The sequence below is a fragment of the Heptranchias perlo genome, chromosome 42 (assembly GCF_035084215.1).
Source record: "Heptranchias perlo isolate sHepPer1 chromosome 42, sHepPer1.hap1, whole genome shotgun sequence".
Classification (NCBI taxonomy): Eukaryota; Metazoa; Chordata; class Chondrichthyes; order Hexanchiformes; family Hexanchidae; genus Heptranchias; species Heptranchias perlo.
Genome location: NC_090366.1, coordinates 3,715,563 through 3,740,885, shown reverse-complemented (window position 1 = coordinate 3,740,885; position 25,323 = coordinate 3,715,563). Strand labels below are relative to the sequence as shown.

At 43.6% G+C, this 25,323-nt stretch overlaps 1 protein-coding gene across 1 annotated transcript in view; it reads right to left on the bottom strand.

Moving 5' to 3' along the window:
• Positions 1-1,866: 1,866 nt before the first annotated feature.
• LOC137306114 (NACHT, LRR and PYD domains-containing protein 3-like) overlaps positions 1,867-25,323 on the bottom strand; it is a 60,346-nt gene continuing 36,889 nt past the window's right edge. The window contains 10 exon segments of the mRNA XM_067975175.1: positions 1,867-1,954; positions 2,127-2,294; positions 2,436-2,606; positions 2,851-2,937; positions 4,756-6,493; positions 12,413-12,478; positions 12,584-12,755; positions 17,459-17,616; positions 22,315-22,412; positions 24,000-24,097. Of these exon segments, the coding sequence (XP_067831276.1) occupies positions 1,867-1,954; positions 2,127-2,294; positions 2,436-2,606; positions 2,851-2,937; positions 4,756-6,493; positions 12,413-12,478; positions 12,584-12,755; positions 17,459-17,616; positions 22,315-22,412; positions 24,000-24,097 (2,844 nt within the window).

Below are 25,323 nucleotides of genomic sequence, written 5' to 3'. Positions count from 1 at the left end.
TCACCAAGGCCCTACATAATTGCATTAAGACATCTTTACTCCTGTACTCAATTCCTCTTTTGATAAAGGCCAACATACCATTTGCCTTCCTATTTGCTTGTTAGCTTTCAGTGACTCGTGCACAAGGACACCCAGGCCCCTTTGAACATCAACATTTCCCAATCTCTCACCATTTAAAAAATACTCTGCATTTCTGTTTTTCCTACCAAAGTGGATAACATCACATTTTTCCACGTTATATTCCATCTGCCATGTTTTTGCCCACTCACTTAGCCTGTCTATATCCTCTTGAAGCCTCTTTGCATCCTCCTCACAACTCACATTCCCACCTAGTTTTGTGGCATCAGCAAATTTGGAAATATTACATTTGGTCCCCTCATCCAAATCATTGATATAGATTGTGAATAGCTGGGGCAGAAACACCGATCCCTGCGTTACCCCATTAGTCACTGCCTGCCACCTCGAAAAAGACCCATTTATTCCTACTCTCTGTTTCCTGTCTATTAACCAATTTTCAACCCATGCCAGTATATTCCCCCCAATTCCATGTGCTCCAACTTTGTTCACCAACCTCCTCTGAGGGACCTTATCGAAAGCCTTCCGAAAATCCAAATACACCACATCCACTTGTTCCCCCTTATCTATTTACATCCTCAAATAACTCCAATAGGTTTTTCAAACATGATTTCCCTTTCATAAATCCATGTTGACTCTGACAAATCCTATTATTATTTTCTAAGTGTCCTGTTACCACATCCTTTATAACAGATCCTAGCATTTTCCCTACTACAGATGTCAGGCTAACCGATCTGTAGTTCCCGGTTTTCTCTCTCCCTCCTTTCTTAAATAGTGGGGTTACATTTGCTGCCCTCCAATCTGCAGGAACCGTTCCGGAATCTATAGAATTTTGGAAGATGACAACCAATGCATCCATTATCTTAAAAGCACTTCTTTCAAAACACTGGGATGTAGATCATCAGGTCCTTGGGATTTATCGACTTTCAGTTCCATTAATTTCTCAAGTACTATTTTTTACCAATATATATTTATTTCATTTCCTCATTCTCTCCAGACCGTTGGTTCCCTAGTATTTCTGGGCGGTTTTTTGTGTCTTCTTCCGTGAAAACAGACCCAAAGTATTTGTTTAATTTCTCTGCCATTTCCTTATTCCCCACTATAAATTCTGTCTGTAAGGGACCCACATTTGCCTTCGCCAGTCTTTTCCTTTTTACATACCTATAGAAGCTTTTACAGTCCGTTTTATGTTTCTCGCTAGTTTACTCTCATTTTCTATTTTCCCTTTCTTTATCAATTTATTGGTCCTCCTTTGCTGAATTCTAAAAATGCTCCAAATCCTCAAGCTTACTGCTTTTTTCTGGCAACTTTATATGCCTCTTCCTTTGATTTCATAGTATCTTTAATTTCTCTTGTTAGCCACGGTTGGACTACTTTACCTGTTGGGTTTTTGACCTTAAAGAAATATATATTTGTAACAAATTATTTATTAATTGTTTAAATGCTAGCGATTGTCTTTGTGTACAGCGCTGATTCTGCAGGTTATACGGGGCTTTCCTATCTGTACATTGATCCAATGCCCCATTGTAGCCCAGACTGAGCCCCACCCTGGATCCTTGTATGTACATTGACCCAGTGGCCCATTGGGGAACATCCAGCCCCGGATATCCTGCAGAATCAACGCCGTGGGACCGGATGACTGAGTCTCGTGACCCTGTTGCTGGGCCTTTGACGTCACAATGGGAGACGCCGCTCGCTCAGCTCTGGAGCACGGCTGTTAAAGGGGCGGGACAGAGCATCGGCCAAAAGAGTTCACATAATGAGACCAATAACGTTTATATTTTGAAATGTTCACAGGTTCACATTCAGTCCAGGTCTGGATCCCTGCAGCGACTTCAACTGATTCTCTCCTGTTGAACTGAACTGATTCCCCTGCAGCCTGAAACAGATTGAAGATTAGACAGGAAATAAACAGATTGACCAACAGTGTAAATAACAGGGAGCCTGCGTTTAATATTTCGATAATAAGTACAGATAAATATTATCTATAAAAGTGACTGAGTCCCATTTATATTTTATTTAGTACATTAAACATTAACACAAACACTCACCAGATCCGCTCCAGACTCCTGCAGGTCTCTATGAGGAGGCGGAGAGCGGGGACCGATCGGTCTGTGAAGGAGTTTCGTCTCAGGGACAGACCCATCAGTGACCGGTTTGTACTGAGAGCGGAGGCGAGCTCCTCAACACAAGAATCTGTGAGACCGTTATCATACAGCCTGTGGATTAAAGAAAGAGAAATAACAGACATCAGGGTAAATCCCCAATGATTATTGATAACACTATTACTGATACTAATAATAATGTAGTGTCAGACATCCAGTTACAATAAACACAATCTCACCCAGTCTGGTACTTACTCCAGTCTCTGTATTTTACAGTCCGGTTTCCTCAGAGCTCCAGACAGTAGTTTCATTCCTGAATCTCCCAGTTTATTGCAACTCAGGATCAGAAACGTCAGTGACCGGTTTGTACTGAGAGCAGAGGCGAGATTCTCGGCACAAGAACCTGTGAGATCATTTTCATCCAGCCTGGGATCAGAGAGACACACAGATATTGAGAGAGAGAGAGATAGAGACAAAGCGACATAGAGGGAGATAGAGAGAGAAATAACATCAATCAGGGTAAATCCCCTGTATTCATTATTAACACCATCACTGATACTAATAATAATGTGCAGTGTTTATTAATAACACTATTACTGATACTACTAATAATGTACAGTATCAGACATCCAGTTATTATAAACACAATCACACACAGTCTGGTACTTACCCCAGTTCCTGTATTTTACAGTCCGGGTTCCTAAGAGTCGCAGACAGTAGTTCCACTCCCGAATCTCCCAGTTTATTTTTCCCCAGTCTAAACACAAACAGACAGAGAGTGAAAAGCAAATTGAAACAAATCCCGGATCTGATACAATTCTTCTGTCTTGAATATTACAGAAAACACTGAGAAAATTTCAGGAAATTAATAACCGGATTTTCCTGTCACTGACAATGAATCTCATTGTGTCCAATTTCCCATATAATCACGGATTGTCAGTAAATGTATTTATTAAATAAAGTGCTGGCTGTGTGAAGCCTTTAAATGTCCCTCAGTCCGGTCTCATTCCCTGATGATCAGAATTACCGCTCTGGAAGTCAGTGACCGGCCCCGACATAGCGGAATCTAGATCTAGGGGGCATATTCTCAGAATAAGGGGTCGCCCTTTTAAGACGGAGATGGGGAGAAATTGCTTCTCTCAGAGGGTTGGGAACCTTTGGAATTCTTTGCCCCAAAGACAGGTGGAGACTGAGTCATTGAATATATTCAAGGCTGAGTTAGACAAATTTGCGATCAGCAAAGGATTCCAAGGGTATGGGGATCAGGCAGGAAAGTGGGGCTGAGGCCAGAATCAGATCAGCCATGATTTCATTGAATGGCGAAGCAGGCTCGAAGGGCCGAATGGCCTACTCTTCCTCCTATCTCATATTCTTATGCTGCTTAAATCCCGCATTTTATGGGAATGGGGAGCTTTCCCCCGAATTAAGTAATAAAGCGGTGATACCCTGTGATTTATATTCTGCGTATTATATTAATCTGTATGATGTCTCGGGGTGAGTTATATTGTGAAACAGCGATAACTGCTGCTCTAAGATCCACCCCACAGGATTTAATTAACAAGGAGAGTTTACTATTTCCTGTTACACGTTTTAAATTCACTGTACTCTTCACTGGGGAGTCTCTCACCTTACTTGCCATCAAATTGGCTCTACATTTATTTCAGATGTAACTGGCCCAACAGTTTTTGGGGAACTTTCGGAAGTTTCCTCCTACAGTGGGGCCTTACACACACGGGTCGGATTATGGGAAATTTGCGGGTTCATTCCCCACGGTTTACCCATGAGCCTCCCACTTTGTGCGAGCCCCCACCGTTAGCCGGTGTGTCTGTACTCCTGGGCTAATACCCCACAACCCGGTAGATTTCAACCTTTTTACCCGCAGATTTTAGCTCCCAAAACGCCACTGAAGTGTCGGCCTGGATTACGAGGGAGGGCTTGAATCCACGACCTTATGACTCAGAGGCGCGAGTGTCTCCAGCTGGGTGAAGAGATGATGGATGTATTGGAGAGTGTGAAGGGGCTGTGCCATCGATAGGTTAAGATAACGTACAGACTTCATGCGGGGAAAGCTCAGTTCGCCCATTGGCGATTGACTGCCCGAAAGCTGCGTTTTGCTCTCTGTTACTGAATGTTTGGTGTCTCTGCTTCCCTCTCCTACACACATTGACAGGCCGGTGACTGTCACTTGCCCCTACACATCGGTAAGAGGGTGGGATGCTCCGACATACGGGCTGCTGCAGTGAGAAGGAGCCTCTTCCAATGGACGTATCTGAGGCAGTGAGTGAAACAGCAAAACATATGATTTATTGCAATTAAATAATCAGGCACTTTCAGTGGCCCGTATTTGGTGATCATATAAAGACAGTAATATCCCGACCTCTTCAAAAGGATCCATTTTAGATTCTCCAGTCCTTAGGGAATTACTAACTGATCCTCTTATTATATGTCATATTTGTGTTGACTCCCTTTCCCCCTGATTTAACTGAACTGTTTCTTTCCCTTCATTACGAAGCAATAACACAATCCGTAACTGTTGTACAATTGGCCGAACAGTTACAGACAAATAAACAGTTACCTCAACTCCTGGCATTTGTGCAGTGCGGATCCCAGCCGCTGGAGTCCTTCATACTGAATGAAGCAGCTCTGTAGATCGAGGTGTTTTATTGTATCACAGAGTCCAATGACATGAGACAGCACCGTACAGTCAATCGGAGTCAGTTCCAATCCACTAAATGTAAGTCTTGCCACAGGTTTCACTGTGTCCGGAACTAATTCTTTATTCTGAGACTCAAACAGGTAGTGCAATGCATTCAGTAGGTTCCTTTTACCAGTTTCACTCTGTGTGTTTCCAATCTGACATTTAACCTCCCCCCTCACCCAGTCAATCACTCCGCAGATTGTTTGGTGATGAAATGGACCCAGAAACTCCTCCAGGGGCCGAGCTGAGTGTGAGGAGGAGAGACCAATAACAAAACGGAGAAACGTCTCAAATCGCCCATCTTGCTTGCTGTGGGCTTCACTGAAGAGTTTCTGGATGTCCCCTGGATCTGGAGTCAGGAATTGTGCGAGTGCGGCTATGAACTCTTGGATGGTGAGGTGTGGGAATGTGTAAACCACACTCTGGGCAGAGTCATCTCTCTCCAAAAGTTCCATCATGAACCCAGACAGGAACTGAGAAGGTTGGAGATTGTACTTGATCAAATCTCTGTTTCTAAACGCAATCTTCTTCTCAGAGACTCCTGTGAAGGCCATCTCACCGATCTTCAGTAACACATCACGGGTGGATTCAATCTCTCGGCCATGATTTTTCAGAATGTTGTAAATATAGTAGGAATATAGTTGGGTGGTGGTCGTGGGAACTCGCTGCTGTTTCCTGTCTCTTTGTGTGAAGAAGGGACCCAGTGACAGGCCGAGGGTCCAGCAGTAGGAAGGGTTGTAGCACATGGTGTACAGGATCTCGTTCTCCCCCACATGTTTGAAAACAGCTGCTGCCACCGTCTGATCTTCAAAAAACTTGTTGAAATATTCCTTCCGTTCCTCACCAACAAATCCCAGGATTTCAGCCCAGACACTGATCTCAGCCTTTTCCAATAAATGTAATGCAGTGGGGCGGCTGGTCACTAGCACTGAACATCCTGGGAGCAGCTTGTGCTGTATTAAACTGTACACAATGTCAGACACTTCACACCAGTCTTCAGGATCTGTGCACATGTACTGAGGTTCTGTATTTCTCCGATTGTCAGCAAAATCAATACTGTCCTTGAATTCATCTAAACCATCGAATATAAACAGTAATCCCTCTGGGTTCTTCCAGAGCTCCTCCGGATTATTCCCAAAGTAAGGATGGAGATCCAGTATCAGATTCCTCAAGTTAATTCTACATTTAATATCGTTCAAATCCCGAAATTTAAAACTGAAAACAAATTGAAAGTGTGGGTATATTTTCTCAGTGGCCCAGTCATAAACAATCTTTTGTACCATTGTTGTTTTTCCAATCCCCGGGATTCCTATCACGGCTGCTGAACTCCCAGAATTCGGTTTTCTCCCGGAAAAACTGCTCTGGACCAATTGATCAGTTCGGATTTTTTCCAGTTCTCTCCGGAAATGTTTCTCTCTCCACTCTTCAAGGTCTCGGCCTCTTGCCGGCAGTTCATGTTCTACAAGTGTCCGATCTCGAACAGTAGAAATGACCGTTAGCTCAGTGTATAGATTGACTAGCTGGAAAATCTTAACCTTCTCCTTTATTAGGATCGTGTTCACTCTCAGTGTTTCAGTTTGGACTCGGAGTGTTTCCTTGTGTTTCTGTTGAACATCTTCAATTGGAACAGACAGAATGTGGTTCTCAATGTTAATTGTATTGACATAAAACACCTTCTCAATACCATTTTACTATTCAGTAAAATGCTGGAAGATTTAATTCACAGCTGCAATAAAAGTGCGGGCAGGAATTAAACTCAGTTAATGGAAACTTCGCTTGGAAGTGAATAATGGCCCAGAAAAGTTTCAAATTCTCACCTGATTCTAATATTTACTAAACATGGAGATTTCTATGACGGTGATATTTTCCCTCTGATGGTTAATACTATCAGCCCTGCCTTGTACTATAGACATCTCATTACAAATCTACACATGATCCTGGTTATAAGACAGTAGAGGTTCTGGGGGATCAATCTTTGAAACCCTCAGTGGTGCTTACCTTCTGCAGAAATGAGGAATGGTCTATTGGATATCAGTGGGAGACGGACAGACTGTGAATGGACAGAAGTTTCACTGTATCAGTAACTTGGGCAGGTTATCTGGGGCAATGTGGGTACTGGGAGAGGGACAGACTGTGAATGGAGCTTGAGCACAGAGGTTAGCGAAGACAGAGCGTGAACCTCTAGCGGAGTGAAATGCTAACAGCGTGAGGACTTTCAGCTGCGAATTTGGTGAGTGTGGGAGTTCACTTGTATGTAGTAAGTGCGCTTTATTTTCATGAAACTGAAATGTAACTTAATTTAATAACTTTAAAAAAATCAGTGCTGCAAGCTTGTGGCAGTTAGTAGTTAACAGACTGTAAGTCGGTTCCTGACTAGGTGTTAATTATTGGGGCTGGATGTTGACTAACCAATTGTAACTCGGGTGTGTCAGAAAGATATATAGTGCAAGGGTCATTGCAAAAGTACAGAAATTGGCAAAGGCAGAGAGTGAAATTCTAATGGAGTGAAATGCTAACAGAGTGAAGACTTTCAGCTGGGAATTTGGTGAGTGAGGGGATAAGGTGCAGAGGGGGAAGGAGGTGCGAAGTGATTCAAAGCAAGGAACTATATTTAATTTATCAACTTTTAAAACTTAAATAAAAAAATATTATTTTTTTAAAAACGAGCAAGACTGAGCGAAGCATAAATGGAGCCGCGTGAGGCTTCAAAAAATCAAGATAAAGTTAAAAAGTGACATCGCAAGACAAGGAGGGGCGCCGAGGGTATGTCAGTAAGTATTTATTTCATTGGTTAGTGTTTTTAGTGGTTCCTGTTCTTAATGGTTAGTGTCTTTATTGGTTAGTGCTTAAGTGTTAGATAAACACTTTGTCTAAATTGATAAATTGCCTTAAAGCTAAACAAACAATTTAAATAACTATTAGCTAACAGCCGGGATTGTTGGGGCCCGTAGCATGCACATCCTGTGCCATGTGGAAAATCCTGAATATTTTGTGTGTCCTGTAAAATCACATGTGCAGGAAGTGCCGCCAACTGCTCGAGCTCGAGCTCAGGGTTTCTGAGCTGGAGGGATGGCTGGCCTCACTACTGTGCACATGGGAAGCTGACAGTTTCGTGGATAGCACGTTTCAGGAGGTGGTCACCCCACAGTGATAGAGAGTCCAGGTGGAGAGGGAATGGATGATCACCAGACACGCTAGGTGGAACAGGCAGACAGTGCAGGAGTCCACTGGGAGTGTGGCACTCACAAACCTGTATTTAGTGTTGCATACCAGTGGGATTGCAGTCGGCAGCAAATCCATGGCACCGTGGGAGACTCGGTTGCATAGGGGGCAAAATAAATTTAGTTTCTGCAGGGGATGCGATAGCCAGGGGGCTCGAGAAGCGCTTCTGCAACCGCCGATGTCAGTCCCGCATGGTGTGTTGCTTCCCTAGTGCCAGTGTAAAGGACATCACTGAGAGGGAACATGATTATATTTTTGCGGGGGAGGGGTTCTGGCGAACAGCCAGAAGTCGTTGTCATAGGAAGAAGAAGGGTCGTGGACATGCAGTCAGTTTCAGAAGCTAGGGAGCAAGTTAAAAGGCAGGACCTCAAAGGCAGTAATCTCTGGATTGCTCCCAGTGCCATGCGCTGGTGAGTATATGAATAGTAGGAAAACACAGATTAACATATCGCTGGAGAAATGGTGCAGGAGGGAGGGCTTCAGATTCCTGGGGCATTGGGACCAGTTCTGGGGCAGGAGGGATCTGTTGATGATGGACAGGTTGTACCTCAAAAGAACTGGGACCAATGTCCTCGCGGGGAGGTTAGCCCGTGCTGCAGGGGGTGAGATGATGGTGGAGGGGGTAAACAAATTTGGCAGGGAGAGGGGTACCAGGCTGAAACATTAGAGAGGAGGAACAAGGTGCACAAAGGACTGGGAGAGACAGGTAAAACTAGAGTAAATAACAGCTCAGAAATAGAAGGGATCAGACCGGGTGTAAATGCGAGGCAAACTAAGTTGAGTTTTTTTAAAATTTCATTCATGGGATGTGGGCGTCACTGGCAAGGTCAGCATTTATTGCCTATCCCTAATTGCCTTTGAGAAGGTGGTGGTGAGCCGCCTTCTTGAACCGCTGCAGTCCGTGCAGTGAAGGTTCTCCCACAGTGCTGTTATATAGGGAGTTCCAGGATTTTGACCCAGCGACGATGAATGAATGGCGATTTTTTTCCAAGTCAGGATGGTGTGTATCTTGGAGGGTGGTGTTTCCATGTGCCTGCTGCCCTTGTCCTTAAAGGTGGTAGAGGTCGCGCGTTTGGGAGGCTGTCGAAGAAGCCTTGGCGAGTTGCTGCAGTGCAACTTGTAGATGGTACGCCCTCGGTGCACAATGAAGTAAATAAGGTTGGTGAGCTGCAGGTTCAAATCCAACATCGGATTATGATAGAGATCTTGCTCAAAGAAGGGGAGGATTGGGTACTTCATAATCCTGGCTACAAGGTGTTCGGGAAAGGAGTGGGGAAGAGGGCGGGGGTGGTGGTATGGCAGTATTGATCTAACAAACTATTACAGCACTGGAAAGGGATGATGTAGTTGAGGGGTCAAAGAGAGAATCTATTTGGTTACAATTAAGGAACAATAGAGGAGTCTCTCCACATTACTGAAGTCCCTTATCGCTGGTACCATTCTAGCAAATCTATTCTGCACCCTCTCTAAGGCCTTGACATCATTCCTAAAGTGTGGTGCCTAGAATTGAACACAATTCTTAGGCCGAACCAATGTTTTATAAAGGTTTAGCGTAACTTCCTTGCTTTTGTACTCTATGCCTCTATTAATATAAATCCCTGGATCCGATATAAATTTTTAACAGCCTCCTCATTTTATCCTGCCAGCTTCAAATATTTGTGCACATATATCCCCAGGTCTCTGCTCCTGAACCCCCTTTAAAATTGTACCATTTAATTTAAATTGCCTCTCTTCGTTCTTCTTCCCAAAATGTATCACTTCACATTTCTTTGCATTAAATTTCACCTGCCTTGCGTCTGGCCATTTCACCAGTCTCTCTCTGTCCTCCTGAAGTCTGTTACTGTCCTCAACATTGTTTACTACATTTCCGAGTTTCGTGTTATTAGCAACCTTTGAAATTATGCTCTCCATACCCAAGTCCAGGTCATTAATCTATATCAAAAACAGTGGTGGTCCTAATACTGACTCCTGGGGAATACCATTGCATACTTCCCTCCAGTCTGAAAAACAACCGTTCACCACAACGCTCTGTTTTCTGTCCCTTAGGCAATTTTGTATCCACGCTGCCACTGTCCTTCAATCCCATGGGCTTTAATTTTGCAAACAAGTCTATTTTGTGGTACTTCATCAAATGCCTTCTGAAAGTCCATATACACAACATCAACCCTCTCCGTTACTTCATCAAAGAACTCAGTCAAGTTTTTCAGGCACGATTTGTTTTTAACTAATTCGGGAAGGCTGTCATTTATTAACCCATGCTTCTCCAATTGTCATTTAATGTCCTGGATGGTTGTCTCTAAAAGTTTCCTCACCATTGAAGTTAGGCTGATTGGCTTGTAATTGCTGGGTTCATTTTTCTCCCGTTTTTCAAACAGGGCTGTAACATTTCCAGTCCTCTGGTACCATTCCCATACCCAATGAGGATTGGAGGATTGTGGCCAGAGCCTCGACTAGTCCCACCCTTACTTCCCTCCGCAACCAAGGATGCATCCCTTCCGGACCTGGTGATATTTCTACTTTGAGCGCTGCCCACCTTTTAAGTACCTCCTCTTTATCTATTTTCATCCTATCCCAATTTCTCTACTACCTCCTCCTTTACTGTGACATTGGCAGCATCCTCTTCTTTTGTGAAGATAGATGCAAAATCATTTAGTACCTCAGCCATGCCCTCTGCCTCCACAAGATGATCCCTTTTATGGTCCCGAATAGGCCGCATCATTCTTTTGACTATCCTTTAACTATATAAATGTTTTAAACACTTCAGTATTCCCTTTTATGTCACCCACTAATCTTTTCTCATGCACTCTCTTTGCCACTGCTATTTCCTTTTCACAGTTTTCCTCTATACATTCTGTATTCTGCTTGATTCGTTACTGTATTATGAACCATACATTTATCATAAGCCTCAATTTCTGTTTCATTTTAATCTCTGTATCGTTATTCATCTAGGGAGCTCTTGCTTTGTACCCGGACTATTTCCTCCTTAAAGGCCTCCCATTGCTCATTTGCTGTTTTACCTACCAATCTTTGATTCCAGTCAACCTGGGCCAGATCCCTTTTCATCTCACTGAAATCAGCCCTCTTCCAGTTGAGTATCTTTACCTTTGATTGTTTCTTGTCCCTTTCCATATCTACTCTAAACCTAATGATATTGTAATGATTGTTTCCCAAATACTCTCCCAGTGAAACATAATCCACTTGTCCCACTTCCTTCCCCAGAACTAGATCCAGCACTGCTACCTTCTTCGTTGGGCTGGAAACATCCTGATCAAGAACGTTCTCCTGGACACATTTCAGGAATTCTTCCCTCTTTTTGCCCTTTACACTGTTGCTCCCCGTCTATGTTAATACAATGAAAGGCCCCGATTATCACTACTCTATTGTTTTTACATCCTTCTCAAATTTGCTTGCAGATTTGCTCCTCCATCTCCTTCCAACCATTTAGTACTCTATAATGTGCACACAGCAGTGCAACAACTCCTATTCTGACCCTTTACTCTAACCAAGCAGATTCTATCCTTGAATCCTCAAGTTCATCATCTCTTACCAGGGCTGTACAGTACGTTTGATCAATACTGCCAGCCCCTATTTTCCCCTCCTGATATCATTGTAGCCAGGAATGTTAAGTTCCGATTGCTCCCTTTGTTTGAACCAGGTCTCCGTTATTGCTATTACGTCATAATGCCATGTGACAACTTGTTCATCACCAAACTTATTCATCATGCTCCATGCATTTAGACACATGCACTCCAACCCCACTTTAGTATATTTTGCGTTTCTCCCCCGTCTTATCCACCCTCTTTGTGGACTACTCCATGGAGTCTCTCAGTGAATCGGGTTACTGCCAGGTGTGTATGGTAATTCACAGTCTATTGGGATACCGATAGGTGTGTATGGGGATTGACCGTTTATCAGGATCCTGCCAGATGTGTATGGGGATTCACAATGTAATGGGAAACCGACAGGTGTGCATGGACTTTCACAGTGTATCAGGATCCTGCCAGGTGTGTATGGGGATTCACAGTACATCAGGATCCTGCTAGTTGTCAATCGAGTTTCACAACTGGGTAGGTAGAGCAGTAAAAGATCGGCAAATTTATAAATAATTAAGAACTCTGAGTGAAAAGTAACTGCAATTTACGCAGACGATTTGAAGATTAATGACAAATCGAGATCAACTTTTATTCTGTTTCCTCAAGCCTTTGAACGTCTAATTCCCAGCTTCTTAATCCTCTAAACATACAGCTACAGTCGAAAATTCTGTCTCTTTGAAGTGAAATAACTGGTTTGAAATCTTCATTTAATCACTTACCTTTCAGGTGACTAGATATTTCTGCTAAACCTCGTCCGATGTTCATATAATGAAATGGATCAGGACCTGTTTAAATCAATTCGATTTCATGAAATCAGATCTGTGTAATCTTATAGTAAAATCTGCAGTGTTTAAATCTGAAACTGAATTCAGTTTTTGATTTTACCGTACCAAGTTCCTGTATTTCTTTCAGTATTTTGCCCAACTTTGGTACCCCAATGCGCATTTTCACAAAGGATTCCCACATCACCCTCCGGGCCCGAGAGCCTTTCCCCATCACCAGGGTTAGGAGAAGTTTGGAACCGCCCGCCCTGTTTCCGTTCTCCACGAGGTCAATGACTTTCTAGAAAGAATAATAATGAATATATTGAGGAGCCGGAGTGAAAGACAAACACTGAGGTTGAGAATGAACGGCTCTGCTCAGCGATGGGATCTCCAGTTGTTTTGAGCATGGAAAACAATCACTGGGCCGGATACTGATCCATTTTGAACATGGACTGAATATTCTGTAAACATCTTGATCCAGCCATTAACGGCAAAAATAAAGTGAAGAGACTAAAATGAAAAGGGAGGAGATATTAGTAGGGTTGAGTGACAGCTCGGTGACAGTGCTAAGTTTTAAGGCGGAGATGAAGGTGGAGAGGTGGAGGGGTTTTGGGAGTGAATTCCACAACGTGGGGCCTAAGGTAACTGACTGCTTGTCCACCACTGGCAAGATGAAGGGGGTGTGGTGCACAGGAGGCCAGAGTCAGAGGAACAGAGAATTCTAGGCTTGCGGGAGGTTTGTAGGACTGGAGGAGTTTACAGAGATAGGGAGGAGCGAGGCCATGAAGGGTTTTAAATAGGCGGATGGGAATTTTAAATTGAAGGCATTAAAGGACCAGGAGCCAACATTGGTGAGCGAGCACCCATAGTGGAACGAGTGATATCTAAGCGCGATCCGGGTGGGACAGGGTACGGGCAGCAGAGATTTGGATGAGCTGAAGTTTATCGAGGGCGGAGGAAGGGATGCCAGACAGGGGATCATTGGAATAATCGAGTCTAAAGGTGAAAAAAGGGTTTCAGTCGCAGATGGGCTGAGATAGGAGTGGAGACGGACAATGTTATAGAGGTGGAAGTACGTTGTATTTGTAATGAAGAGGATATGGGGCCAGAAACTCAGTTCGAGAGCAAATAGGACAGTTGTAAACAGTTAGATTCAGCCTCAGACAGTTACCGGGAAGGGGGATAAAATGAAGGTGCAAGGTGACGGAGTTTGTGATGGGGGTAGAAGACGATGGCTTCAGTCTTCACAATGTTTAACTGGAGGAAACTTCAAACTAAATAAACGGCAGGACCTAAAAAACAAATTTTAAACAGTGAAACAACAAGATGAAAATATGCCACTACCATGTACTATGTGCTATTCTCCATAACCAAAATGGAGCAGAAATCCATCCATTGAAATGAACTGATGGAAAATTAGACTCAAAGAGCTCAATTTCCTGATGTTCTCCCCTGTGGAGTGATGTTCAACACTAAGAGCACAGGACAGGAAATTACGGACTAAATGAGCTCAATTTCCTGATGTTCCCTCGGGGTCTGACATTCCATACAAGAGCACAGGGCCAGGAAATTACAGACTGAATGAGCTCAATTTCCCGATGCTCCACTGGGGAGTGGCGTTCCACACCAAGAGCACAGGACCAGAAAATATTCATAGTTATGTATAATATTGAGCATTCCATTATTGCAAGGAGGTAAAAGCATTGTAAAAAACTGCCGTGCAGCTTCACTGGGATGTTACCAGGGATGTGGAGTTACTGTTATAAAGAGGAATTTGAGAACTTTGGGTTCATTCCAGTAGAGGAGAGCAGATTAAGTGATGACTTTCTGCACTCCTTCAGATTCTGAAATAATGATCAAATAAATAGTTACTGATAGTTTCCACTGATTGGCCAGAGGACACATAGTCAGGCGAATTCAAAGCTCTAAGGGTGAAGTTGGATACATTTATTTACAGAGAAAGTGGTTAGAAAGCAGAATTCACTCCCATTAACTATTGTGGAAGCAAGTCGACGAATTTTTATAAAAGATTATTCTATTGTTGCGTGGTTAAAAATGATGCTACAGAATGGGTAGCGAACAGGAGATTGGGACGAAAATATGTGGAATATTATTTGTAATGTGATGAGGAGGTTGGGATAGGAACATAGGAACAGGGATAGGAACAGCTACTCGAGTGTATTCCGCCATTCAATTAGATCATTGCTGATTTGTATCTTAACTCTACCAGCCCGACTTGGATCTGTACCCTTAATACCCTTGCCTAAAATATTCTATCAATCTCAGTTTTTAAATTTTCAATTCACATAGCCTCAACAGCTGAAGAAGTGTTTCTGACATCACCCTTCAACAGCCTAGCTCTAATTTTAAGGTTATGTCCCATTCTTCTGGACTCTCCCACCAAAGGAAATAGTTTCTCCATCCACCCTATCATCTTAAACACTTTAATTAGATCACCCCTTAATCTTCTATATTCAGGAGAATACAAGCCTAGTCTATGGAACCTGTCCTCATAATTTAACCCTCTTAGGTTCTGTTGAATCTGCCCCGTATCCTCTCCAAGACCAATATACTCTTCCTGAGGTGCGGTGCCTAGAATTGTACACAATACTCCAGATGTGGTCTAACCAGAGCTCTGTACAACTGTAACATAACTTCCACCCATTTGTATTCAAGCCCTCTTGAGATATTATCCTTTTAACTTATTATGTGTAACTGTCCACTAGCTAGTAGTGATTTATGTACTTCTACCCCTAAAATTCTCTGCTATTCCACAGTTCCTATCTCTTTGCCATTTATTATTAGAAAATACACTGAATGATGTCACACTTCCTAGATTAGGTAGGATATTAACCAACAGTGAGCAGGAGGTTGGGATTAGACTCTGTGGGATATTAACAGTAATTGGTAGTGAGCAGGACGGTGGGCTCAGACTCGGTGAGTTATTAATGGTAATGTGCAGTGAACAGGAGGTGGGATTAGACTAGGTGGGATATTAACGGTAATGGGTAGTGAGCAGAAGGTTGGGATTAGACTCAGTGGGATATTAACGGTAATTGGTACTGTGCAGGAGGTTGGGATTAGTCTCAGTGGGATATTAACGGTAATGGGTAGTGAGCAGGAGGTTGAGATTAGACTAGATGGGATTTTAACGGTAATGGGTAATGAGCAGGAGGTTGGGACTAGACTTGGAGGCTTGTTAAATGTAATGGGCAGTGGGCAGGGGTTTGGGATCAGTCTAGGGTAGAAATTAACGGTAATGCATAGTGAGCAGGACGTTGGGATTAGACTTGGTGGGATTTTAACGGTAATGGGTAGGGAGCAGAAGGTTGGGATTAGAGTCGGTGGGATATTACCGTTAATAGGTAGTGAGCAGAAGGTTGGGATTAGAGTCGGTGGGATATTACCGTTAATAGGTAGTGAACAGAAGGTTGGGATTAGACTCGGTGGGATATTACCGTTAATAGGTAGTGAACAGAAGGTTGGTATTAGACTCGGTGGGATATTACCGTTAATAGGTAGTGAGCAGAAGGTTGGGATTAGAGTCGGTGGGATATTACCGTTAATAGGTAGTGAACAGAAGGTTGGTATTAGACTCGGTGGGATATTACCGTTAATAGGTAGTGAGCAGAAGGTTGGTATTAGACTCGGTGGAATATTACCGTTAATAGGTAGTGAGCAGAAGGTTGGTATTAGACTCGGTGGGATATTACCGTTAATAGGTAGTGAACAGAAGGTTGGGATTAGAGTCGGTGGGATATTACCGTTAATAGGTAGTGAGCAGGAGGTTGGTATTAGACTCGGTGGGATATTACCGTTAATAGGTAGTGAGCAGGAGGTTGGGATTAGATTCGGTGGGATATTACCGTTAATAGGTAGTGAGCAGGAGGTTGGGATTAGATTCGGTGGGATATTACCGTTAATAGGTAGTGAGCAGAAGGTTGGGATTAGATTCGGTGGGATATTACCGTTAATAGGTAGTGAGCAGGAGGTTGGGATTAGATTCGGTGGGATATTACCGTTAATAGGTAGTGAGCAGAAGGTTGGTATTAGACTCGGTGGGATATTACCGTTAATAGGTAGTGAACAGAAGGTTGGGATTAGAGTCGGTGGGATATTACCGTTAATAGGTAGTGAGCAGGAGGTTGGTATTAGACTCGGTGGGATATTACCGTTAATAGGTAGTGAGCAGAAGGTTGGGATTAGATTCGGTGGGATATTACCGTTAATAGGTAGTGAACAGAAGGTTGGGATTAGACTCGATTGCCTCCATTTCCACCTTTTTCAACAGGTGGTCTCAGATCGACCGTCCATTACACACCCTGTCCCATTCTCATTTCGATTTACTCTATCCCATTAAATATAACTGACAGAACATAATGGGCTGCAGTTTCCTAAAGTGCTGTGACGGGGAATGACGCTCCACTGCAAGTTCGACTGCTCTGATTTTGCCTCCGCTGATGTTAGAATTAACGACCAGTGATGCCTGAAGGAGAAAAAAACCCTGCACAGCATCGGTTTATTGCTTTCCACAGATTGCTTGGTTAGTTTCCCTGTTTGGGCTTCATACATTTGAACCAGTTAACATTTTTGTTCTTGAAATGTCTCATTTACTGCCCGGGTGATTTATGTCATTGCTCAGTTCCTTAATTTCCTTTAAGTAGTTTCTAGGTCAGTCAACCCATGATCTCCCTCAAACTACCGTTTCTTGCCTCTGGTCTCTTCTTTCCAAGTCCCACTAAAACTGTTTCCCTTCGTTTCCAGTCCACACAATAGTTATACCCGAACCGTTACCCAGCCCTTTGTACAGATACTGAACGATCCAATGGGTATTTTCACCTCTTCCTATCATTGTTCAGATACACAATATTTTCAGTTTTATCCATTTCGTTCCTATTTGGCCTGTTTCTCTTCCGTTACATTCTATGATTCTAAGATCTGATGTCCTGTTACTTTTGTGGTTTAAATAATCCAAACTCGTTCTGTATTCCTCCCACTTACCCGATGTTCTTGTCCACTGAAATGCTTCTCGTACGTTAACAACGAGCTGACTCCGCCCACCCCTTCTTCAACCGCCTGTTCGAGTCTGTCCCGGTAGAATTTCGTCAACTGGAACAGTTGGTCATCGTTGTACTGAGACAAGAACTCAGTGCTCGGATCTGTGAACAACAATGGAGAAAACTAAGCACATTATCGACTCTCTGTCCAGGCTGCTGGATTTCCTCTTGTACCAAACAGCTGAAGCCTCCTGTGAGCCACATTATCAAACACCTTCTTAAAATCCATGTACACCACATATGCGACATTCTATCGATCTATATAGTCACGTCTCAACAAAGCTGCATCAAATTTGTCAAATACGACTCGTCTACAGTGAATCAGTTCCAGCCTCCCTGTATCTCTAAATGTTTACTAATTCGACCTGGAATCACAGATTCGAGGAGATTGGCCACTACCGACGTAGACTAATTGATCTCCAGTTACCCGTTGACCATCTCTCCCTATTTGAACACAGACATTACTTGGATACCTTCAGTCCACCTGGATATTTTTGGTATCAGAGGATTGAAAAATTGTAGTCAGAATCCCTCTTATCTGCTCTCTGACTTCCTTTAACAGCTCGGGGTCGTTCTCTCAGAGCCCAGTGATTTATCCACCTCGGCTAATTTTCTCAGATCCAAATCCTTCTCTACAGTTATTTCTAACTATGGACCCACATCCTCCTCTAGTACCTCATCATTCTCACTTCCACCATCATTTTTAGACACTAAAGGAAATATTTTATATCACCCCACACTTCATCCTCCACAACTAGTTGCCCCTCCAGCTCAACTCCACTGCTTCCTGGCCTGCAAAATCTACCAAGAATGGTGCTATTTCTCTTCCTATTGCTGATCTGCATACATATCGTTTCTTATCTTAACATGGCTCCCTGGAACAGCCTTATGTTCTAAACCCCTCCGCCTCTCTAACATCACTCTTCTCCTTTAAGGCGTCCTTAAAACCTACCACTTTGACCAAGCTCCTGTGCTAATATGCCCTTATATGGCTCGGTGTCAAATTTTTTGATAACGCTCCTGTGAAGCACCATGGGATGTTTTACTACGTGAAAGGCGCTATATAAATGCAAATTTGTTGCTGTTGTTGTTCTAGCGCTGTCATAGAACCATTTATTAACACTGGCGCCCACAATTATTTTTCTCTCTCCTCAAAATGTTGCAACAAGAAACATTTTGCTCTGAGTCCTGTGAAAACCCAAGCCCCGTCTCCGAGATATTAGTTCACATCTCTCATGCTTCTGACTTTCCAAATGTGTTTGGAATGATTTGTAGATTCGCACACAACACTCAATCCCAACTCCAATTTTCCGGAAAGTTGACCCATTTTAATTTTTAATGCCAAGTGATTTATCTCTCACTACTTCAAAACCTCCTTCTTTTATTCCTGATAATAGCTTTTCACTAGATCATAAATCTGCTGTTCATGCTCCATAAGTTCTCAAGGAGTCGGTATTAGGACCACTGCTCTTTTTGATAGATATTAATGACCTGGACTTGATTATGGAGGGTACAATTTCAAAGTTTGGAGATGACACGAAACTCGGAAATGCAGTAAGCAATGTGAAGGATCGCAACAGATTTCGGGAGGACGCAGACAGACTAATGAAATGGGCAGACTCAAGGCAGATGAAATTTAACGCAGGGAAGTGTCACATAGAAACATGAAAATAGGAGCAGGAATACGACAATCGGCCCTTCGAGCCTGCTCGGCCATTCAATATGATCATGGCTGATCCTCGATCTCAATACCATATTCCCGCTCTCACCCCATACCCCTTGATGCCTTTTGTGTCTGGAAATCTATCTAGCCCAATCTTAAATATATTCAGTGACTTGGCCTCCACAGCCTTCTGTGGTAGAGAATTCCACAGGTTCACTACCCTCTGAGTGAAGAAATTTCTCCTCATACCATTCCCAAATGCCCCACTCCGTATCCTGAGACTGTGACCCGTCATTCTGGACCCTCCAGCCAGGGGAAACATCCTCCCTGCATCCAGTCTGTCTAGCCCTGTCAGAATTTTATATGTTTCAATGAGATCCCCTCTCATTCTTCTAAACTCAAGTAAATACAGACCGAGTCGACCCAATCTCTCCTCATACGACAGTCTTGCCATCCTAGGAATCAGTCTGGTGAACATTGGCTGCACCCCCTCTATGGTAAGTACATCCTTTCTTAATTAAGGAGACTAAAACTGCGCGCAATACTCCAGGCGTGGTCTCGCCAAGACCTTATATAACTGCAGTAAGACATCCTTGCTCCTGTAGTCAAATCATCTTGCAATGAACGCCAACATACCATTTGCCTTCCGATCTGCTTGTTGCACCTGCATGTTTGCTTTCAGTGACTGGTGTACAAGGACACCCAGGTCCCTTTGTACATCAACATTTCCCAATCTATCACCATTTAAATAATACTCTGCCTTTCTGTTTTTCCTTCCGAAGTTGATAACTTCACATTTCTCCATGTTATACTGCATCTGCCATGTATTTGCCCACTCACTCAACTTGTCTAAATCGCATTGAAGCCTCTTTGCATCCTCCTCACAACTCACGATCCCACCTATTTTTTTTTGTCGTCAGAGTTCAATGGTACATTTTGTCAGGAAGAACGAAGAGAGGCAATCTTAGCTAATTGGTATTATTTTAAATGGAGTGCAGGAACAGCGAGATCTAGGGTGTATGCACACAAATCTTTGAAGGTGGCAGGAAAAGCTGAGGAGACTGTTAAAAAGGAAAATGGACTTTATTAATAGAGGCATAGAGAACAAAAGCAAGGAAGTTATGCAAAATATTTATAAAACACTGGTTAGGCCTCAGCTGGAGTCTTGTGTTCAATTCTGGGCACCACACTTTAGGAAGTGTGCAGTTCCATTCGCAATCCCTCAGATAATGAAGCAGTCCATGCCCGCAAACAGCAAGACCTGGACAACATCCAGGCTTGAGCTGATAAGTGGCAAGTAACATTCGCGTCAGAAATGTGCTAGGCAAAGATCATCTCCAATAAGAGAGAGCCTATCTACCTCCCCTTGACATTCAACGGCATTACCATCGCCGAATCCCCCACCATCAACATCCTAGTGGTCACCATTGGCCAGAAACTTAACTGGAAGAGCATGTCAGAGGCTGGGTATTCTATGGCGAGTGACTCACCTCCTGATTCCCCAAAGCCTTTCCACCATCCACAAGGCACAAGTCAGGAGTGTGGTGGAATACTCTCCACTTGCCTGGATGAGTGCAGCTCCAACAACACTCAAGAATTTCGATACCGTCCAGGACAAAGCAGCCCGTTTAATTGGCACCAAATCCACCTCCCTAAACATTCACTCCCTTCACCACCGGCGCAATGTGGCTGCAGTGTGTGTCATCCACAGGATGCATTGCAACAACTCGCCAAGGCTTCGTCGATAGCACCTCCCAAACCCGCGACCTCTACTACCTGGAAGGAAAAGGGCAGCATTCACCTGGGAACTATACCATCTGCACGTTCCCATCCAAGTCACACACCATCCCGACTTAAATATATCGCTGGGTCAAAATCCTGGAGCTCTCTCCCTAACAGCACTGTGGGAGAACCTTCATCACACGGACTGCAACAGTTCACCACCGCCTTCTCAAGGCCAATTAGGGATGGGCAATAAATGCAGGCCTTGCCAAAGACGCCCACATCCCATGAACAAATGAAAAAAGGAAGAATGTTAAAGCCCTAGAGAGAGTGCAGAAGAGATTTCCCTGAATGCTACCAGTGATGAGGGATTACAGTTATGTGGAGAGACTGGAGAAGCTGCGGTTGTTCTTCTTAGAGCAGAGAAGGTTAAGAGGAGACTTGATAGAGGTGTTCAAAATCATGAACGGTTTTGATTGAGTAAATAAGGAGAAACTGTTTCCAGTGGCAGAAGTTTCGGTAACGACAGGACACAGATTTAAAGTGATTGCCAAAAGGAGCAGAGGCGACATGAGGAAACAGTTTTTTTTATGCAGCGAGTTGTAATGATCTGGAATGCACTGCCTGCAAGGTTGCTAGAAGCAGATTCAATGATAACTTCCAAAAGGGAATTGGACAAATATTTGAAGGGAAAAATGTACCAGGGCTATGAGGAAAGAGCAGTGGAATGGGATTAATTGGATAGTGCTACCAACGAACTAGACCAGGCACGATGCGCCGAATAGCCTCTTTCTGTGCTATATTATGATGCCCTGATAATTCTGCTCTCTTGTTTCAGATCCGGACTTTCCTCTTCCTCCACTCATATCAGCTGACCCCTTCCACCTGGTTCTGACCATTACTATTTTCTGCTCTCCTTTCCTTCCCAGAGACGGTGCCACCTGTTCCAGTACGTTCTTCCCTCTGGCACCAGGGAGGCAACTCACCATTCGATTCCTGCTCAGGACTGCAGAAAAGTCTGATTATTCCCCGGACTATAGAATCTCTTACCACTATCGCACTCCTATTCCTGAGCCCCATCTGCCTCTCACCCGCCCCCCCACCCCCCCCCCCCCCGCCCAACTCGGGTAGTTCCCCAGCTTCCTGATGTCACACTGTTACTCAGGAAGACCATCCTCTGGGTGGGTCACTATTCAACTTACAGTCCCCAACACCAGGTATCTATTGGACAGTTCCAGTACTCAGGAGATCCCTCCACCTGTGACTGCGCTGCCCATCTAGATAGTCACCTACTTCCCTCTATCTGCACAGAATCTGTGCTGATTACTCTTCCTGAGTGAGCTGTAGGTTTTTGTTCGAGATCTGGATCCTTTGTCAGGACACAATTGATATTTAAAAGAATTTTCTGAACCTACCTGTGTCCATTTTCTTTCGTGTTGAAGATGTTGGACCTTCTCTCCTGCTTGGACCTTCAGCCCTGATGGTGACAGACGTTCCCAGATTCTAATGCTCGCTAATAAATATATTAATAGGAGGGTTAGACACGAAGTATTAAAATGAGCAGGAGAACGTCGCTTTATTAAACATGCTATCAAGTCTCTCTTTCCCTGTTGTTAGTTCTGGGATCGAGCAATAGCTCGATTGTTAAGATGAACACTTCACATCGGGTGTGAAAAGGCAGCTGCCCAGTGAAATCCAGTGGGTCCCGCTGATCTCCACAACGCAGTTCCAGACGGGCTCCCGTCGGCCGAGTCTGTGCACTGGGAGCGCCCATTGATAAGATTTAAACACACAGTGCAGGACAAAACCAACCTTATTCCTGAGGTAGAGAATATTCCAGAGTGAACTATGGAGCGGGGTGATCATTGATAAATTAAATGACTCTTCACTCGGTTTTACACAGTCTGGCGCTATTGCATTACTTTTATTCACAGATTTGGGTTTTAATGTTTTTCCTTTGTGAGTTTTGATATTAAATTCTGGTAATTTATGAATACGGTATAGAATCATAGAAAGTTACGGTGCAGAAGGAGACCATTCGATCCATCGTGTCCGCGCCGGCCGAAAAAGAGCTATCCAGCACTTGATCCGTCGCCCTGTAGGTTACGGCTCTTCAAGTGCTCATCCAAGTACTTTTTAAATGAGTTGAGGGTTTCTGCCTCTACCACCCTTTCAGGCAGTGAGTTCCAGACCTCCACCACCCTCTGGGTGAAAACATTTCTCCTCAGCTCCCCTCTAATCTTTCTACCAAATACGTTAAATCTATGCCCTCTGGTCACTGACCCCTCTACTAATGGAAATCAGTCCTCCCTATCCACTCTATCTAGTCCCGTCATAATTTTATATACCTCAATTAAATCTCCCCTCAGCCTCCTTTGATCCAAAGAAAACAACCCCAGCCTATCCAATCTTTCGTCATAGCTAAAATTCTCCAGTCCTGGCAACATCCTCGTAAATCTCCTCTGTACTCTCTCCAGTGCAATCACATCTTTCCTGTAATGTGGTGACCAGAACTATACACGGTATTCAAGCTGTGGCCTAACTAATGTTTTATACAGTTCTAGCATAACCTCCCCGCTATTATATTCTATGCCTCGGCTAATAAAGGAAAGTATCCCATATGTCTTTTTAACCACCTGTCCAGCTACCTTCAGGGATCTGTGGACATGCACTCCAAGGTCCCTCACTTATTCTACACCTCTCAGTATCCTCCCATTTATAACGTACTCCCTTGCCTTATTTGCCATCTCCAAATGCATTACCTTACAATTCTCTGGATTGAATTCCATTTGCCACTTTTCTGCCCACCTGACCAGTCCATTGATATCATCCTGCAGTCTACAGCTTTCCTCCTCACCATCAACCACACGGCCAATTTTTGTATCATCTGCAAACTTCCTGATCAAGCCCCCCTCATTCAAGTCTAAATCATTAAAATATACCACAAAAAGCAAGGGACCGATTACTGAGCCTTGCGGGAGCCCACTGGAAACAGCCTTCCAGTCCCCAAAACACCCGTCAACCATTACCCTTTGCTTCGGCCACTGAGCCAGTTTTAGATCCTACTGGCCCCTTGCCCTTGGATCCCATGGGTTTTTACATTTTGACCAGTCTGCCATGTGGGACCTTGTTGAAAGCCTTGCTAAAATCCATGTACACTACATCAAATGCGTTACCCTCATCGACCATAACTGTTACCTGCTGAAAAAATTCAATCAAGTTAGTCAGACATAACCTTCCCTTAACAAATCCGTACTGACTGTCCTTGATTAACCCGTGCCTTTATAATTGACGATTAATGTTGTCCCTCAGGATCGATTCCAATAATTTGCCCACCACCGAGGTTAGACTGACTCGGTCTATTTCTTTCTCTCTTTTCAAACAACGGTACAATGTTCGCAGTCCTCCAATCCTCCGGCACCATGCTTGTAGCCAGGGAATATTGGAAAATGATGGTCGGAGCGTCCGCTGTTTCCTCCCTTGCTTCTCTTAACAGCCTGGGATACATTTCATCCGGGCCTGGTGATTTATCCACTTTCATAGATGGTAATCCCCTTAATACTTCCTCTCACTCAGTTTATCCCATCCAATATTTCACACTCATCGTCCTTAAATACAATCTATGCATCGTCCCCCACTTTTGTGAAGTCAGAGGCTAAGTATTCACCAAGAACCATACCCACATCTTCCGCCTCAACACATAGTTTACATTTTTGGTCTCTAATAGGCCCTCCTCTTTCCTTAGTTATTTCCTTGCTCTTTTATATTTATGAAACTTTTTGGGTTTTCATTAATTTTACATGCCAGTATTTTTTCGTGCCCTCTCCTTGCTTCCCTAGTTTCCATTTTCATTTCACCCCTGCACTTTCTATACTCCTCTCGACTTTCTGACATAAGCTTCCCTTTTTTGCCTTATCCTACCCTACCTGCTCCTTGTCATCCAGGGGGCGCTAGATTTGGCAGTCACACCCTTTTTCTTTGTGGGAACACGTTTACTCTGAACCCCTTGAATCTCCGCCTTGAATGCCTCCCACTGCTCTGACACTGATTTACCTTCAAGTAGCTGTTTCCAGTCCACTTTTGCTTAATCACTTTTCAGTTCAGTGAAATTGGCCTTTCCCCAATTTAAAACGTTTACTCCTGTTCTCTCTTTGTCCTTTACCATAAATATGCTAAATCTAACTGAATTATGATCACTGCCACCAAAATGCTCTCCCACTGAAACTCCTTCCACCTGCCCAGTTTCATTCCCTAAAACTAATTCCAGAACTGCCCCCCTTATTGGGCTTGCTGAGCCTTGGCTAAAAAAGTTCTCCTTAATGCAACTTAAGAATTCTGCGCCTTCTATACCTTTTGCACGATTGTATCCCAGTTGTTATTAGGGTAGTTTGAATCCCCCACTATTACTGCCCTATTGTTTTTGC